The 17,888-nt window shown below is 41.3% G+C and overlaps 1 protein-coding gene across 1 annotated transcript; it reads left to right on the top strand.

Annotated features, from left to right (window-relative positions):
• Positions 1-8,994: 8,994 nt before the first annotated feature.
• On the top strand, positions 8,995-17,517 carry CCDC179 (coiled-coil domain containing 179). Its single transcript, XM_088832434.1, has 4 exons — positions 8,995-9,039; positions 9,641-9,685; positions 13,379-13,483; positions 17,416-17,517. The coding sequence occupies exons 1-4, from the start codon at positions 8,995-8,997 to the stop codon at positions 17,515-17,517; spliced, it is 297 nt and encodes a 98-aa protein (XP_088688560.1).
• Positions 17,518-17,888: the final 371 nt, after the last annotated feature.

Raw genomic sequence — 17,888 nt, 5'->3', positions numbered from 1 at the left:
GAAGCAGGGCACAGGCACAGCTTCTCCTGAAAGCTCTAGAACCTGGAGGGTTCAGTGGAGAAAGGAGGAGAGAGACAAACTGTGACAAAAGGAGCAGTCATCACTGGTTCAGGGTCTGCCAGTTGATTTACTTCCCCCTTTCCGACTCAAGGTGCAATTCCATCTCTCTTCATTTAGTGAAAAAGTGAAAGTTGCTCAGTCATGTCCAACCCTTTGCGACCCCATGGACTGTATGTCCATGGAATTCTCCAGGCCAGAATACTAGTGTGGGTAGCCTTTCCCTTCTCCAGGGGATCGTCCCAATTCAGGGATCAAATTGGGTTCTCCTGCATGGTAGGCAGGTTCTTTATCAACTGAGCCACAAAGGAAGCCCTTCATTTAACCTCACTTTTAAAATCACCAGATTCTGCCCATAGCTTTCTTATCGCCCAAGCTAATGTAAAGGTGACTCCTTATAAGGTCCCTCCCCGCCTTTAGTGAGTATCTTGTAGATTCTGACTTCTCTCTTCTTAATCCTCTGTTCACTCATTCAGTTCAGTTCAGTCGCCCAGTCGTGTCCGACTCTCCGCGACCCCATGAATCACAGCACGCCAGGCCTCCCTGTCCATCACCAACTCCCGGAGTTCACTCAAACTCATGTCCACAGAGTTGGTGATGCCATCCAGCCATCTCATTCTCTGTCGTCCCCGTCTCCTCCTGCCCCCAACCTTTCCTAGCATCAGAGTCTTTTCCAGTGAGTCAACTCGTCGCATGAGGTGGCCAAAGTATTGCAGTTTCAGCTTTAGCATCAGTCCTTCCAATGAACACCCAGGATTGATCTCCTTTAGAATGGACTGGTTGGATCTCCTTGCAGTCCAAGGAACTCTCAAGAGTCTTCTCCAACACCACAGTTCAAAAGCATCAATTCTTCGGCGATCAGCTTTCTTCACAGTCCAACTCTCACATCCATACATGACCACGGGAAAAACCATAGCCTTGACTAGACGGACCTTGGTTGGCAAAGTAATGTCTCTGCTTTTTAATATATTATCAAGGTTGGTCATAACTTTCCTTCCAAGGAGTAAGCGTCTTTTAATTTCATGGCTGCAATCAGCATCTGCAGTGATTTTGGAGCCCAAAACAATAAAGTCTGACACTGTTTCCACTGTTTCCCCATCTATTTCCCATGAAGTGATGGGACCAGATGCCATGATCTTTGTTTTCTGAATGTTGAGCTTCAAGCCAACCTTTTCACTCTCCTCTTTCACTTTCATCAAGAGGCCTTTTAGTTCCTCTTCACTTTCTGCCATAAGGGTAGTGTCATCTGCATATCTGAGGTGATTGATATTTCTCCCGGCAATCTTGATTCCAGCTTGTGCTTCACTCATTACCTACACATTAATACAAAAGTAAATAAGGAGAAGGTGCCTGCCAGCCTGATTTCTGATGCCTTGTGAAATTTCTCTAGTCCAGCCTCTTACCTCCTCTCCTGCAGGTGCTTGTTCTGCCTTGTTTTTCTTTGTTTTTTTTTTTTTTCTGGTAGCCGTCTCTGCCAGGCCCAAGATTCATTCAGCACCATCACCAGTTAGCAGCTCACTAACTCTGCCAGTGCATCCGTGTGTCCAGGCTCAGTCAGAGAGACCTGTCTTATCTTTTGGTCCAGAAGGAATTCAGAGACCAGAAATAGTGACATATGATCGATGTCATACCAAATGGGGTATGTGAGTAAGAGTGCCATAAAGAAATAGCCAAAGACAGTTTCTCACAGCTATTAGGGACAAAAAGTGTCACTTGTTCCTTCCAGCGTTCTCACTGCAGTAACTGATTAATTGCTTTGCTTGCAATGGCCCAGTGACCTGGAGACTCACTAGGTGTGACCCTAGCTCTGCACCACAGAGGTGAGGAGCCCCAGCTCTAGATGGTGGAAAGGGCAAGCAAGTCCTCGTGAGACAAAGGAGGAGCAAGTAAAATCAACCCTTACCCAGGGCCAGGTTAACATATATGGTAGCCCTAGGGATGAAGATATATGATGCCCGTCCTATATGTAATTTGAAATCAAAAGGCAAAACTCTATCTGTGGTAGGCTAAAAATTGTTCTCAAAGATACGCTCATGGACTAATCCTTGGAAACTTCCCGGGAACTTTAGAATCCTTGGAAAGTGAAGTGAAAGTGTTAGTTGCTCAATTGTGTCTGACTCTTTGCAATCTCATAGACTGTAGCCCTCCAGGCTCCTCTGTTCATGGGATTTCCCACACACGAATACTGGAGTGGGTTGCTATTCCCTTCTCCAGGGGATCTTCCCCACCCAGGGATTGAACCTGGGTCTCCTGCACTGCAGGCAGATCCCTTACCATCTGAATTCACCAAGGAAGCCCAAGAATACTGGAGTGGGTAGCCATTCCCTTCTTGGGGGTATCTTCATGACCCAGGGATTGAACCTGAGTCTTCTGCACTGCAGGCAGATTCTTTACCTTCTGAGCCACCCGGGCGGGGGGCTGGGGGAGGCGGGGGTGGTGGTTGGAACCTAATGAACAATGCTTTATTTGGAAAAGGGGTCTTTGCAGATGTGATTAAATTAAGAATCGTGAGATGAGATTCTCCTGGGTTGTCTAGGTGGGCTCCAGAGACCATCACAAGCATCCTCTAAGAGGCAAAGATTAGACAAACGCAGAAGACAAGCATGAGTGAAGTTGAGGACAAAGACTGGGAGGATGCGCCTTCAAGCCAATGCATGCGGGCGGCCACTGGGAGCCGGAGAAGCCAAGGAGCAGAGTCTGCCCTTGAACCCCTTGAGAGAGTAAAGCCCTACTGACACCCTGATTTCCGACTTGCGACCTCTAGAATAAACTACTGTTGCTCTAAGCTACCAAGTCTGTGGCAGTTTTTACAGCAGCCATAGAAAATTAATGCAATAAACTATGAAATAAATAAAAAACGGTCCAACAAAAATGCTGGGTTTTTCTTCTCCCTAGCTTAACACCTTTTATTGATCTGCTTATGCAATAATAACTCTATAATTTGATCTAAGTCAGTTTCCAAATTGGGGAGAAGTTTACTGAACAAACTTCAATATGGACTCGTAGCATAAAGCACCTTCAGATTCCAATAATATATGTAAAAATAAATTCATGATATTGATGCTGAAAAGAAGAATATAATCAGAACCAGCTAGTATCTGAGTGAATATATAACTGAATAAATTCTACCAAAAGGCACTGGTGAATACTTACTGATAAAATTCCAATGCAGCTTTCTGGGCTAAGATGCACAGCATCCTTCTCAGCCATGCAAGGTTTTTATTAAAATTTGAATGATGGTATAACATGGTGACCAAGTGAGCAGATGACACGGAGGAGCTGTACTGCAGAGAACAAAAGCGCTCTGGACAGGATGAAATGATAGGCTGAATTTAAAAATACGTAACAATATAGACATATTTAAAGTCTCTCATTTCACTACACAGATACAGAGAAGGAAAAATCTACTATAAACGTCACTCATAAAATAATAATAAAAATGATATAAAACGCTACTATGCCCCAGATATTTGATGATAGATAGATGATTGATAGATATTTCTCCCACTTTGTAGAGTATGCTCAAGGCAACCTACACAATTTGCAGGTCCTAGGGCTGCCATCTATGGGGTCACACAGAATCGGACACCACTGAAGCGACTTAGCAGCAGCAGCAGCAGCAGCAACAGGGCTTCCCTGGTGGCTCAGTGGGAAAGAATCCACCTGCAATAAAGGAGAAGTAGTTTTGATCCCTGGATCGGGAAGATCCCCTGGAGAAGCAAATGGCAACCCACTCCAGTATTCTAGCCTGAGAAATCCTATGAACAGAGGAGCCTATAGTCCTTGGGGTCGCAAAAGAGTCAAACACGACTAAGTGACTAAACAACAAAGTGCCAAATGAAAATGCAGAGCCACTTGCTTAAAAACTAAGAATTTTAAGACAGCAAGAACAGAACATCGATCTTTCTAACCATTGAGTCCCAGTGTGTGACTACACAGATTGTACACCATGGAGTCACCCCTACACTAGTAACATGGGACTCATTCATACAGAAATCTAGCTTGTTCGGTACTAAAACTCCATCATGAAGCGTAGACACTGGAACAGAAGAATCATTCAGTGGATATAAATATATGTAGAATGGAAGAAGGGTCAAAAAGAAAGAGCGATGAATCTGTCAACATCTGATTTACTTTAGCATTTTATCCCAGAATGGTAACAGATTTTAAATGTAAGAAAAATTTCCAGGGTTTAAAGAATCTTAGGACCTAAAAATGTTTTGTTTCCTTAAAGTTATTTTAAAAACTAAAGTCATAGGGAAATTTTAATGAATTAGTCAAAATCCTCCTATGTACTTTGGGAAATAGTCTCAAATTGAAAATAGTTATATTGAAATCAAAGTAAATAATAAAGTTTCTTAATGCCCCCAAATAGATTCCATGGTCTCTTGGAATCCCAGAAAACTAACAAAACAGAAAATCTTTGAATAACAGTACAAGATAGTCCAATGTGGAAAATCCATTTGTATTTCTGCAAAAGCTGTTTCATTTATGTGGAAAAGCTTGTGGGTTAATATTTTTAAGAATTTGTACTGTATTTGTATAAACTTACAAAGCAAAATCTAATTATGGAAACATCAAACATGATCAGTTCAGTTCAGTTCAGTCGCTCAGTCGTGACCGACTCTTTGCAACCCCATGAATCACAGCACGCCAGGCCTCCCTGTCCATCACCAACTCCCGGAGTTCACTCAAACTCATGTCCATTGAGTCGGTGATGCCATCCAGCCATCTCATTCTCTGTCGTCCCCGTCTCCTCCCACCCCCAATCCCTCCTAGCATCAGACTCTTTTCCAGTGAGTCAACTCATCGCATGAGGTGGCCAAAGTTTTCTAAAAATGTGAATGAAACATTTAAATGCTTCCATAAATTCAGTTTCTAACTAACAAGTTTGGAAATACTTGGGATGATAGCAAAAAAAGCTGAAGAGACACAAACCTGAAATGATTTCATTTGCAAGACATGAAAGAAAATACTTAATATTTAAGCATGTAGGCATTCTATTTTATAAATATTATCCTGTTTTACATGATATATATGTAGCATTGATTAGTGCCATATTACTTTAACTGATTCATCAGTATATATTTATCAAATATCCAGAAAAAGGTAATTAAAAATACCAACTGCAGTGCATAAATACTCTCACAAGCTAATCTCACTTACATTATGAAACAGCCATTTAAGATATAAAACAAAGATCAGCAGATTTTGCTTAGAAAATGAGACAAATAATTACATGGGGGAAAAATCTTAAATATTGATATTAAGAGTTAATGACATAATTTATGACATTGCAAGGTCATGCTTCAGTTCAGTTCAGTCACTCAGTCGTGTCTGACTCTGTGTGACCCCATGGACTGCAGCGCGCCAGGCTTCCCTGTCCATCACCAACACCCTGAGCTTGCCCAAACTCATGTCCATCAAGACAGTGATGCCATCCAACCAACTCATCCTCTGTCAACCCCTTCTCTTCCTACCCTCAATCTTTCCCAGCATCAGGGGCTTTTCCAAGGAGTTGGTTCTTTGCATCAGGTGGCCAAAGTATTGGAGTTTTAGCTTCAGCATCAGTCTTTCCAATGAATATTCAGGACTGATCTCCTTTAGGATGGACTAGTTTGATCTCCTTGCAGTCCAAGGGACTCTCAAGAGGCTTCTCCAACACCACAGTTCAAAAGCATCAATTCTTCAGCACTTAGCTTTCTTTACAGTTCAACTCTCGCATCCGTGCATAACTACTGGAAAAATCATAGCTTTGACAAGATGGATCTTTGTTAGTAAAGTAATGTCTCTGCTTTTTATTATGCTGTCGAGGTTTGTCATAGCTTTTCTTTCAAGGAGCAAGCATCTTTTAATTTCATGACTGCAGTCACCATCTGCAGTGATTTTGGAGCCCCCCAAAAATAAAGTCTCTCACTGTTTCCATTGTTTCCCCACCTATTTGCCGTGAGTTGATGGGACCAGATGCCATAATCTTCATTTTATGAATTTGGTTTTAAGCCAGCTTTTTCAGTCTCCTCTTTTACTTACCATCAAGACTCTTTAGTTCTTCGCTTTCTGCCATAGGGTGGTTTCACCTGGGGATCTGAAGTTATTGATATTTCTCCTGGCAATCTTGATTCCAGCTTGTGCTTCACCCAGTCTGGCATTTTGCATGATGTACTCCGCATATAAGTTAAATAAGCAGGATGACAACATACAGCTTTGATACACTAAAGTATGTCATGCTTAAAGCAATATAAAATAACATTAAGTTATTCAGCAATAACTACTGTATTTAATGTAGAATCCTCCCCACATAAGTGAGGAAGATTTTATATGCATATACATGGCACAATATATATATGTAGGTGGCACAAAGGGATACCACAAGAAATAAATCAGACAAACACTGTATAATATACTGGGGCTTCCCAGGTGGCACTAGTGGTAAAGAACCTGTAATTCATAATTACTAGCATATTAGATGTTTTAAAGTAGTCCAACAATAAAGATACTTATTTATCTTTTTTTTTTTTTAACCATTTGACTCTTACATTTACCATTATGTCCAAAACATACTTGAACTCAGCACTTATTTTTAGGTAGAAAGGAACTGTGGTTTATTTACTTGTTTTGTTTTTTCATGTAAAATTACAAATATTTTGGGATGGTGGTACTTTCCGCAGTTTACTTTGAGAATTGCAGCTCACTCAAATATGAGCATGTAGGAAGTCTGCTGACATTTAGTATTCAGGTGTGTTCATAATTTATTTTACAGTTAAATTGCATAGATTTTTGGCAAAGGCAATTTTTTATGCAAATGTACTGTCCAGATTCAGAAAGTTAATACTCTTTGCTCCTTTGCTGTTGGTCCTATCACTGACTTAATGGACATGAGTTTGAGAAAGCTCCAGAAGATGGTGAAGGACAGGGAAGCGTGGCATGCTGCAGTCCAAGGGATGGCAAAGAGTCGGACATGACTGAGCGACTGAACAACAATATCACATTTTGAGGTCTGAGTGAGGTGCAGAGCATTGGCTGTCTGTAGTGTGATACAGATTATGAATGTGAACAGTGGGGAGTTGAAGGACTGCAAAGTGATTTAGGGCATGATAGCTGTTGTGCCCGGAGAAGGCAATGGCAAGCCACTCCAGTACTATTGCCTAGAAAATCCCATGGATGGAGGAGCCTGGTAGGCTGCAGTCCGTGGGGTCACTAAGGGTCGGACACGACTGAGCGACTTCACTTTCACTTTTCACTTTCACACATTGGAGAAGGAAATGGCAAACCACTCCAGTGTTCTTGCCTGGAGAATCCCAGGGATGGGGGAGCCTGGTGGGCTTCCGTCTATGGGGTCACACAGAGTCGGATACGACTGAAGTGACTTAGCAGCAGCAGCAGCAGCAGCTGTTGTGCCACTTACTGGTCCATTGTCTTTCAGCTCTGAACCCACTCTTCCATATTCTACTTTGTAAAACCAAAGTTGGGACTTCTCTTATTTATTTTTCCCTTTAGAAATAAAAGAGCCGAGGGATGATTGGGAAGAGGGGAGGGAGGCTCAAGGTGGAGAGGATATATGTATAATGACGGCTGATTTGCGCTGTTGCACAGCAGAAACTAACACGACATTGTCAAGCAATTTCCCCCAATTACAAAATTTTAAATAAAGAAAGAAAAGAGCTGGAAATTTATTCAGCTGGATCCTTGTAGGTTCAGCTAAAAGTGGGTACTGGACAGAGACTGGGAAGCAGGTGGAGGGCAGAAGGATGGGACTCAGACCTGTCCTCTCAGTCTCGTGTCAATCTAGCAGTGACACTTCATCTGGCAGTGACAGCTGACCCATCAGCAGTCATCCCCAGTTTCCAAGTAATCTCTGTGTGTCCAGAATTGATTTTATTGTGCAGTCTAATCTTTTAAAAGTAGCTGATGGCCTAGCACAGTATTTAGAACATAGGCTCTGGAGGCTGATCGTGGATATAAATTCCAGCTCCCTCTCCAATTATATAAGCTTGGCCAAGTTAAAGTTATACATTGAGGAGCGCATGGCAACCCACTCCAGTAGTCTTGCCTGGAGAATCCCTTGGACAGAGGAGCCTGGCGGGCTATAGTCCATAGGATCACACAGAGTTGGACATGACTGAAGCTGCTAATTACGTGAGCAAGTTATTTAACATACTAGAGTCTTGTTTCCAAGAGGATAATCAGCATAGATCCCCTTGTTGGGTTGCTATAAAAAGTTAGTGAGTTATATATGCATAAGTTCACCTAACAGCACTGAACATAACCTCTACAGAAGTGTTAGCTATCATCAGGGTGCGAAGCAAGACCTGTTCTGCTTCTTCTAAAAGTGACCTGGAGATGGTGGGTTCTGGAGGACAAACAGTTTGAAGGAAATGCTGCAGAGCCCCCTAAAGAAGTGGTGCAACATAAAAGAACTGGTAAGCAGCGGTGAGGACCCAGTTAAAGTCAGAGACAGTGAATGTGCATCACAGCTATCTTCAAGATTTCTCCCTTCGGCTGGTTACTGGCCAGGAGAAGACAAGAACTTGGATGTATACAACGGGAAGCTGTGACAGAAGAATCACAAGGTGATGGAACTGAGAAACCCTGAGGCTGAAGCGAGGGACCAGTAAGCTAGATGTGTTAAGAAGGGAAGGGAACTCCCTGGAGGCAAGAGTAGAGCGACGAGGTCTGGAAAAGATGGAAAACCGGTGGGTGTTACGTGATGTCAGAGCAAGGGAACCAGAAGGCTAGCCCATCTCGGTGGGCTCCAGACTTCAGCTACCTTGCACTGCGATTGGATGACTGCTAAGGGAAAGGGCGGGCCCCCCACGGGCAGGATAAAGAGAATTGTGATGGAACAGGGCGGGGCTCCCGGGGGCCACAGGGGGCGCCCCTCTGAGGACGGGGAGGGGGGCCGGCGGTGGGCGCCGCGGCGCTGCAATGCTCTGCAGCATGTGCCTGTGCTGTAGGGAGGACGACGCTGTCCAAGTTAACCCCGTGAGTCCGCCCAGGCCCTCAGCGCCGCCTCTGCAGCCCCGGGCCCTGCGCCTGCCCTCCCCCTCCTCGGAGGCTGCCTGGGCCTCTCGCGCTGCTTGCCCTTGCAAGACGACTGGTGGTTTGGGGTTGGGAAATCCAGCCGGGAGTTGGGAGGGGTGGATAGTGGGAGGAGGCCGACTGGATCCAGGGCTGCAGGACCGACAGGGAGGTGGAAAAGCCCCGCTTCCTGCCTGCCGGGGCCAAGCACGTGCTGCCTTCTGTTGGTTGAATGACTTACTGACCCAGCGTGGCAATGCTCAGTACCAACTGAAACACGCTTGGTTTTTCTTGCACACCCTCTCCTTCCAGAATAAATCTCAGCAGCCCGGGTAGTGTAGTTCATAGATTTTTTTTTTTTCTTTCTTTTTCTCATAATACAATCTCATCTTCCAGGCCAGTGTTCACTTTGCTATTCTTACTTTGATCCTGCCTCTTGCAGTTGAGATAGTAGGCATCTATTACGTAAACAGAAAATAGTAGCACAGGCTTCCTATTATAATAATTGAATTTTTCGTTTGTTCATGCCTTTTTTTTTTTTTTTTAAATCTTACATGTGACCTAGGAAAGCTCGAGCTGGCGGCATCCTGCAGATGTCACTGAAAGGCAGGTAATGTTTAAATAAATAATCCTGGTTATTTCAAAAGTGTGACTTTATCGCGTTCCTTTATGTGTGCTAATAGGTCAGAAATTTTACTAGCTAGACCCTTCTGTGTTATCTTTGTTGAGACTCTGGGATCTTGTGACTAGTGTCAGAATGAGTCGTAGTACTCTTGCCTGGAAAATCCCATGGGAGGAGCCTGGTGGGCTGCGGTCCATGGGGTCGCTTAGAGTCGGACACGACTGAGAGGCTTCACTTTCACTTTTCACTTTGATGCATTGGAGAAGGAAATGGCAACCCACTCCAGTGTTCTTGCCTGGAGAATCCCAGAGACGGGGGAGCCTGGTGGGCTGCAGTCTATGGGGTCTCACAGAGTCAGACACGACTGAAGCCACTTAGCAGCAGCAGGATAACCTAAATGGTTTATTTTTCTCCTTTTTTTAAATGTAACATTTTGTGTGTGGACAGGATTTATATATATATTTATATAGCATATGAAATTATAAAATATACCTCCAATTTAAGAAAACATACGGGTATCCTTTGGAGAAGGCAATGGCAAGTCACTCCAGTACTCTTGCCTAGAAAATCCCATGGATGGAGGAGCCTGGTAGGCTGCAGTCCGTGGGGTCGCTAAGGGTCAGACAGGACTGAGCGACTTCACTTTCACTTTTCACTTTCACACATTGGAGAAGGAAATGGCAACCCACTCCAGTGTTCTTGCCTGGAGAATCCCAGGGACGGGGGAGCCTGGTAGGCTTCCGTCTATGGGGTCACACAGAGTCGGACATGACTGAAGTGACTTAGCAGCAGCAGCAGCATGGGTATCCTTGAACTCATCTAGAGGCTGCTTCTGTGCTCAACCTGAGCCCTGCATCTCTCCCAGAGGTAATCACTACCTTGACTTTTATTTTTATTAACCTAATCTTTTCCTTTAATGTTTCTAAAAGTATCTTGTCTTCTTGGTTTTGAACTTCATAAGCATAGGATCACACAAAATTCATTGTATGATTTATCCTTTCTTCTTAACATTGTTTTCTAAGATTTGTCCATAGTGTGGTATGTAGTTATAATTCCTTTGTTTTCACTGCTATTAATATTTCATTGTGGCACATATCACAGTTCATTAATCCTTTCTCCTGTTGATGAATATTGGCTTGTTTCCAAATTTTCCTATGATGACCAGTGCTACTGTGAACTTTAGAGTACATACCTCCCCCCCATAATCAAGGGTTTCACTTGATTATTTGGGCAAGAATAAAAGGATTGGACCCTACCATTGTTATGAAAAATAATGCCATATTGTTTTCAAAGCAATTGTACCAATTTCACATTGGCAATGGAAAAGTTCCTATTATTCCTGTCTTTTCCACCCTAATAATCTGTTACTTTATCTTCCAAGCATTCTAGTTTCATCTCCTAGGTCTCCGCTACTTATAGATGCCAGCCATGCAATGGGGACATAAACCTCTGTGTGACATTCATTGTTTAAGAGAACTAAAGAATGTGCATGCATTTTGTATTCTTACTTCTATAAAGAAAAGCCCTTTGGGATTTTAAAATGAACATTACCTTTAAAATAAAAGTAAACATATATATCCATGAGTCTTAGATCTGTCTCAGTTCAGTTCAATTCAGTGTCTCAGTTGGGTCCAACTCTGCAACCCCATGGACTGCAGCACACCAGGGTTCCCTGTCCATCACCAATGCCCGGAGCTTACTCAAACTCATGTCCATCAAGTCAGTGATGCCACCCAACCATTTCATCCTCTGTCAGCCCCTTTTCCTCTGCCTTCAGTCTTTTCCAGCATCGGGGTCTTTTCTAGTGAGTCAGTTCTTAGCATCAGGTGGCCAAAGTATTGGAGTTTCAGCTTCAGCATCAGTCCTTCCAATGAATATTCAGGACTGACTTCCTTTAGGATGGACTGGTTTGATCTCCTTGCAGTCCAAAGGACTCTCAATAGTCTTCCCCCACACCACAGTTCAAAAGCATCAATTCTTCAGTGCTCAGCTTGTTTTATAGTCCAACTCTCACATCCATACATGACTACTGGAAAAAACCATCGCTTTGACTAGATAGAACTTTGTTGGCAAAGTAATGTCTCTGTTTTTAATATGCTCTCTAGGTTGATCATAGCTTTCCTTCCAAGAAGCAAGCTTCTTTTAATTTCATGGCTGCAGTCACCATTTGCAGTGATTTTGGAGCCCCCCAAAATAAAGTATTGCATTATTTCCATTGTTTCCCCGTCTATTTGCCATGAAGTGATTGGAACAGATGCCATGATCTTTGTTTTCTGAATATTGAGTTTTAAGCCAACTTTTTCACTCTACTCTTTCACTTTCATCAAGAGGCTTTTTAGTTCTTCGATTTCTGCAATAAGGGTGGTGTCATCTGCATATCTGAGGTTATAAATATTTCTCCCAGCAATCTTGATTCCAGCTTATGCTTCATCCAGCCCAGCGTTTCTCATGATGTACTCTGTATATGAGTTAAATAAGCAGGGTGACAACATGCAGCCTTGACGTACTCCTTTCCTAATTTGGAACCAGTGTGTTGTTCCATGTACAGTTTTAACTGTTGCTTCTTGACCTGCATACAGATTTCTTCAGAGGCAGGTCAGGTAGTCTGGTTTTCCAATCTCTTTCAGAATTTTCTACAGTTTGTTGTGATCCACACAGTCAAAGGCTTTGGCATAGTCAATAAAGCAGAAAATGTTTTCTGGAACTCTCTTGCTTTTTCAATGATCCAATGGATGTTGGCAATTTGATCTCTGGTTCTTCTGCCTTTTCTAAAACCAGCTTGAACATCTGGAAGTTCACGGTTCAGGTACTGTTGAAGCCTGACTTGGAGAATTTTGAGCATTACTTTGCTAGGGTGTGAGATGAGTGCAATTGTGTGGTAGTTTTAACATTCTTTGGCATTGCCTTTTTTGGGGATTGGAATGAAAACTGACCTTTTCCAGTCCTGTGACCACTGCTGAGTTTTCCAAATTTGCTGGCATATTGAGTACAGATCTTTCACAGCATCATCTTTTAGGATTTGAAATAGCTCAACTGGATTTCCATCACCTCCACTAGCTTTGTTCATAGTGATGCCTCCTAAGGCCCACTTGACATCTCATTCCAGCATGTCTGGCTCTAGGTGAGTGATGACACCATTGTGGTTATCTGGGTCATGAAGATTTTCTTTGTATAGTTCTTCTGTGTATGCTTGCCACCTCTTCTTAATATCTTCTGCTTCTCTTAGGTCCATACCATTTCTGTCCTTTATCGAGCCCATCTTTGCATGAAATGTTCCCTTGGTATCTCTAATTTTCTTGAAGAGATCTCTAGTCTTTCCCATTCTATTATTTTCCTCTATTTCTTTGCATTGATTGCTGAGGAAGGCTTTCTGTCTCTCCTTGCTATTCTGTGAAGCGCTGCATTCAAATGGGTATATCTTTCCTTCTGTCTAATAGTGCCTGATTAGTGAAGTGGAAATCAAAGTAAAGAGTTTCATTTGAAAACTCTACTGAAGCTCTGAAGTGTTTTCTTCATCTATAAACCACACATTTGCAAAACTTTTCCCCCTATTTCTATGTAGCTGTATAAGCATATCCACTGATTGTTTTTATCTTTTTTTGTGGACACAAAACAAAAATGTCGGCATGCTGTGTTGTTAATACTGTAAGAGTTTTCTTTGCTTTTAATTTTTTCCTAAAGTCCACAGCTAAACGTATTGAGCATATGAGAAACCTATGGAAACAGAAGAGGAAATTTAATAAACGGTTTGCAAGGCCTGCGCCTGTTCCAGAACCAGGACTCCTGGTAAGTGCTCCACTGAAATTAACAGATCCTTAAATGCAAAACACATCATCATGTTTTTTCATTTCTATAACACTCTAAATTCTGTTTTTCCCCTTTACTTTGAGAAATCAGTAACTACAGTCTGGAAAGTTACCTTAAAACTCCTCTAATCAAATTCTCATCTGCTATTTAAGTCTTTTTTGTAGTTGTCTCTTGAAGATAAATGTGGTCTAATGGAAAGAGTGTGATCTTTGAAACCTTGATGTTCTGAATTCCTTTGCATGGATTATTAACTGCACAAAGTTATCCACTTAAATCTTCTCGATTATATTATTTGCAGAATAAGTCACAAAATCTCCTGACGAATAGTTTTTCAGTCTAGGCTTGAGCAGTTGTCACATGAGAAAACTCTACACCAACCACAGCTTATTTTATCTTTTTGCATACCTTTGACATACATTTGAAAGTTCTTCCAGCGACTTACCTGTTGGTCCAGTGGTTAAGACATAGCCTTCCAACACACGGGCTGCAGGTTCAATCCCTGGTCAGGGAGCTGAGATCCCACACGTCTCATGGCCAAAAAGCCAGAACATAAACAGTAGAAGCAATATTGTAACAAGTTCAAGAAAGACTTTTAAGATGGTCCACATTTTAAAAAATCTTTTAAAACATGAAAGATCTTCCATGTAACATGTTATATTGCCTCCATGAGCTTTTTACATGTAGTACCAATTGTATGCCTAATAACCAGTCATAAATTCAATGACTTTCCTTCCACTGGAAAGTCCTTTAGATATGTGAAGAAAACTATTACCTCCCGTCTTAGGCAGATATTTTAGGGTGAAACCCCCCAAATTTCCTCATCCATTCCTCTTTTGCCTTAGTTGTGAGCCCTGACCTTATTCAGGCAATCTCTAGGATCAGATTTCATTGTAGAAATATTTGAGATAGGTTATATTTCTGATCATTAAGCTTTTTTTTTCTGTTTTCTTTTTCAAAGAAAATAAACCTCACTAATGAATAGCATTGTTAGGGAGAAATTTGTAACTCCAGCTCCTTCTAAAAGAAACTCAACTGCCATGGTTTAAACAAATAGTACTTTTTCCTCCAAAGGAGAACTCCTGATCTAGGCAGTCTAGGATTGATATGGTGATTTTTAAAACCACCAAAGTAGTTTCAGGCTCCTTCCGTCTTTTTGATCGTTCACATTTTCACATGACTTTTACTCTAATGGTCTCAAAAAGCTTCTACAATAGGTAAAGATTGCATACACATTCCCAAAGAAGAGGATACTGGACAAGAAGAAAAAGTATACACCTGTTGAATCAGTTCTTGTTGATCAGGAGAGTAACCTCTGTATATGTATATATATATTATATATACATCTTGTATATATAATATATATATATATATTATCTTGTTGAAGTGATGGTTTTGTGGGTGTATGCATGTCAAAATGTTTTATACACTTCAAATAAATATGTGTGGTTTATTGCATGTCAATTATACTTCAGAAAAGCTGATAGACACCCTACACATGCAAACACACACACACACACACACACGCGTCTTTTATTCACCATGTCACTATCATAAAGGAGATTTTCACTGCCCTAAAAATCTCCTGTGCACTGTACATTCATCCTTTCCCTCTTCCCTCACCCATCTCAAGCCCCTGGCAATCACTGATCTTTTTGCTATCTCTATGGTTTCGCCTTTTTTCCAGAATGTCATATGGCTGGAATCATAGAGTATGTAATCTTTCATACTGGTTTCTTTTACTTAGTGATAGACACTTAAGTTTCCTTCATATCTTTTCATGACTTGATAAGTCATTTCTTTTTACCCATTGCATGGATCCATCCACCTACTGAAAAACATCGTGGTCAATGGCAGTTTTAGCAATCATCAATAAAGTTGCTCTAAACATTCATGGCAAATTTTTTTTTTACACATAAGCTTTCAGTTCACTTGGGAAAATACCTAGAAGCACAATTGCTGGACCATATGGTAAAACTGTGCTTAGCTTTGAGAAAAAAAAAACTGGCAAAACTGTCTTCCGAAGTAGCTGTATTATTTTGCACTCCCACTAGCAATGAATGACAGTTCTCTGTTGCTCCTTACCATTGCCAACATCTGATGTTATCAGTGTTTGCGGATTTTAGCCATGTAGATAGTTGTGTAGTGATATTTCATTATTTTAATTTGCAATTCTTGGTGGCTCAGAATCCACCTGCAATGTGGGAGACCTGGATTCAACCCCTGAGTTGGGAAGATCCCTTGGAGGAGGGCATGGCAAACCACTCCAGTATCCTTGCCTGGAGAATCCCCATGGACAGAGGAGCCTGGTGGGCTACAGTCCATGGGGTCAAAAAGAGTCAGACATGACTCAGAGACTACACATATTGACAATCATTTTATATGTTTATCTGCCAACTGTATAACTTCTTTGATAAGGTATTTATTCAGGTATTTTGCCCACTTTTTAATTGTTTATTTTTTTATAGTTGAGTTTTGAGCCATTTGTGTATTTTGGAACCAGCTTTTCATATGAATTTTGCAAATGTTTTCTCCCAATCTGTCCTTTGTGTTTTCATCTTTTCATTTTTTCTAATAGTATTTTCCCAGAGCCAAAGTTTTTAATTTTAATGAAGCTTAAATTATCAGTTATTTCTTTCATGGATCATGCTTTTAGTGTATTTAAAAACTCATTGTGAAATCCAAGGTCTTACAGCGTTTCTCCTGTGTTATTTTCTCGAATTTTTAAAATTTTATACTTTACGTTAGGTCTATGATACATTTTGAGTTCCTTTCAATGAAAGGTATCAGCTAAGTGTCTAGACTTTTTTTTTTTTTTTGCATGTGGCTGTTGTTCTGACTTTCACAGCACCATTTCCTGATCAAGCTATCCTATCTATATTGAATTAACTTTGCTCCTTTGTCAAAGTTCTGTTGACTATTTGTATCTGTGTGAGTCTGTTTCTGGGCTATCTATTCTGTTCCATTAAATAGAGTATTTATCTGTTCTTTTGCCAATTCCACACTGTCTTGATTACTATAGCTTTATAGTAAATCCTGGAGTTAGATTAGTAATATCAGTAACATAAGTGTCAACCTACTAACTTTGTTCTTCTCCTTCAGTGTTGTGTCAGTAATCCTTAGTCTTTTTGTTTATTCATATAAAACTTAGAATTAGTTTATCAAAATACACAAAGTAACTTGCTGTAATTTTGATTGTATTGTGCTAGATCTGTAGATTGCTTTGGAAAGAACTGACATCTTAATAATATTGAGTCTGTTTATAAATGAGCATTGTTTATCAGATTTATTTAGGTCCTCTGATAATTTTTTTTTATCAGAGCTCCTGATCTTAGCTGGAAAGCATCTAGTTCAGTTCAGTTCAGTTCAGTCGCTCAGTCGTGTCCGACTCTCTGCAATCCCATGAATCACAGCACACCAGGCCTCCCTGTCCATCACCAACTCCTGGAGTTCACTCAAACTCATGTCCACAGAGTCGGTGATGCCATCCAGCCATCTCATTCTCGGTCGTCCCCTTCTCCTCCCGCCCCCAACCTTTCCCAGCATCAGAGTCTTTTCCAGTGAGTCAACTCGTCACATGAGGTGGCCAAAGTATTGCAGTTTCAGCTTTAGCATCAGTCCTTCCAGTGAACACCCAGGATTGATCTCCTTTAGAATTTACTCATCATTAAATATGAGGTTAGCTGTAGGTGTTTTATAAATGTTCTTTCTTGAGACAATCCCTCTCTATTCCTACTTTGCTGGGTGTTTTGGTTTTTTTTATCTTAAAGGGGTGTTGGATTTTGTCAAATGCTCATTCTTCATCTAGTGATATGATCACATAATGGAAAATCAGGGAAAAATCTTTTTGCTTCCAGAGTGGGAGGGGGTAACTACCATTCTGAAATACTTAGGGCTCTTTGTTCTCCTAACAGGGTATACTCAAGGGAACTGGTTTATCAGGATCTAGCCAATTTACCATTTATCAAACTCTAGTTGACCTGGGGAAATGCCCAAATCCAGCCCCTTCTACATAAGGTATGGAAAATACCCAACTAAAGTTCTGATTTTCACTCAATGAAATATGAAGGCTTCCCTAAGACTCCCCACCAACCGGAGTTTTTAACTTTTAAGCTCATCCATACTGAGCCGCAGCAACTTGTCTGTTAAAATTTAAGTGTTCCTTCCAATATGGTTCCAGTAGCATTGTTTGTCTTTTCATCTGTCAGCAGGGCAGTTCACCCTGGGACCTCAGTTCTCTGATGGATCTAAGAAAAGTTGTTGATTTTCAGTGTGCTCAGCATTTTTCTGGTTGTGAGAATGTGAGTGACAATTTCCAAGCTCTGTACATGTCAGACTGGAAACTTCCACTTATTTGTCTTTGATCAAAGCTGGCCACCCTTAGCTG

The sequence above is a fragment of the Moschus berezovskii genome, chromosome 25, assembly GCF_049115385.1.
Source record: "Moschus berezovskii isolate FMDL1 chromosome 25, NW_MosBer_1.0, whole genome shotgun sequence".
NCBI classification, from domain to species: domain Eukaryota; kingdom Metazoa; phylum Chordata; class Mammalia; order Artiodactyla; family Moschidae; genus Moschus; species Moschus berezovskii.
Note: the sequence above shows the minus strand (reverse complement) of the source record. Positions and strands in the feature narration are given on the sequence as shown.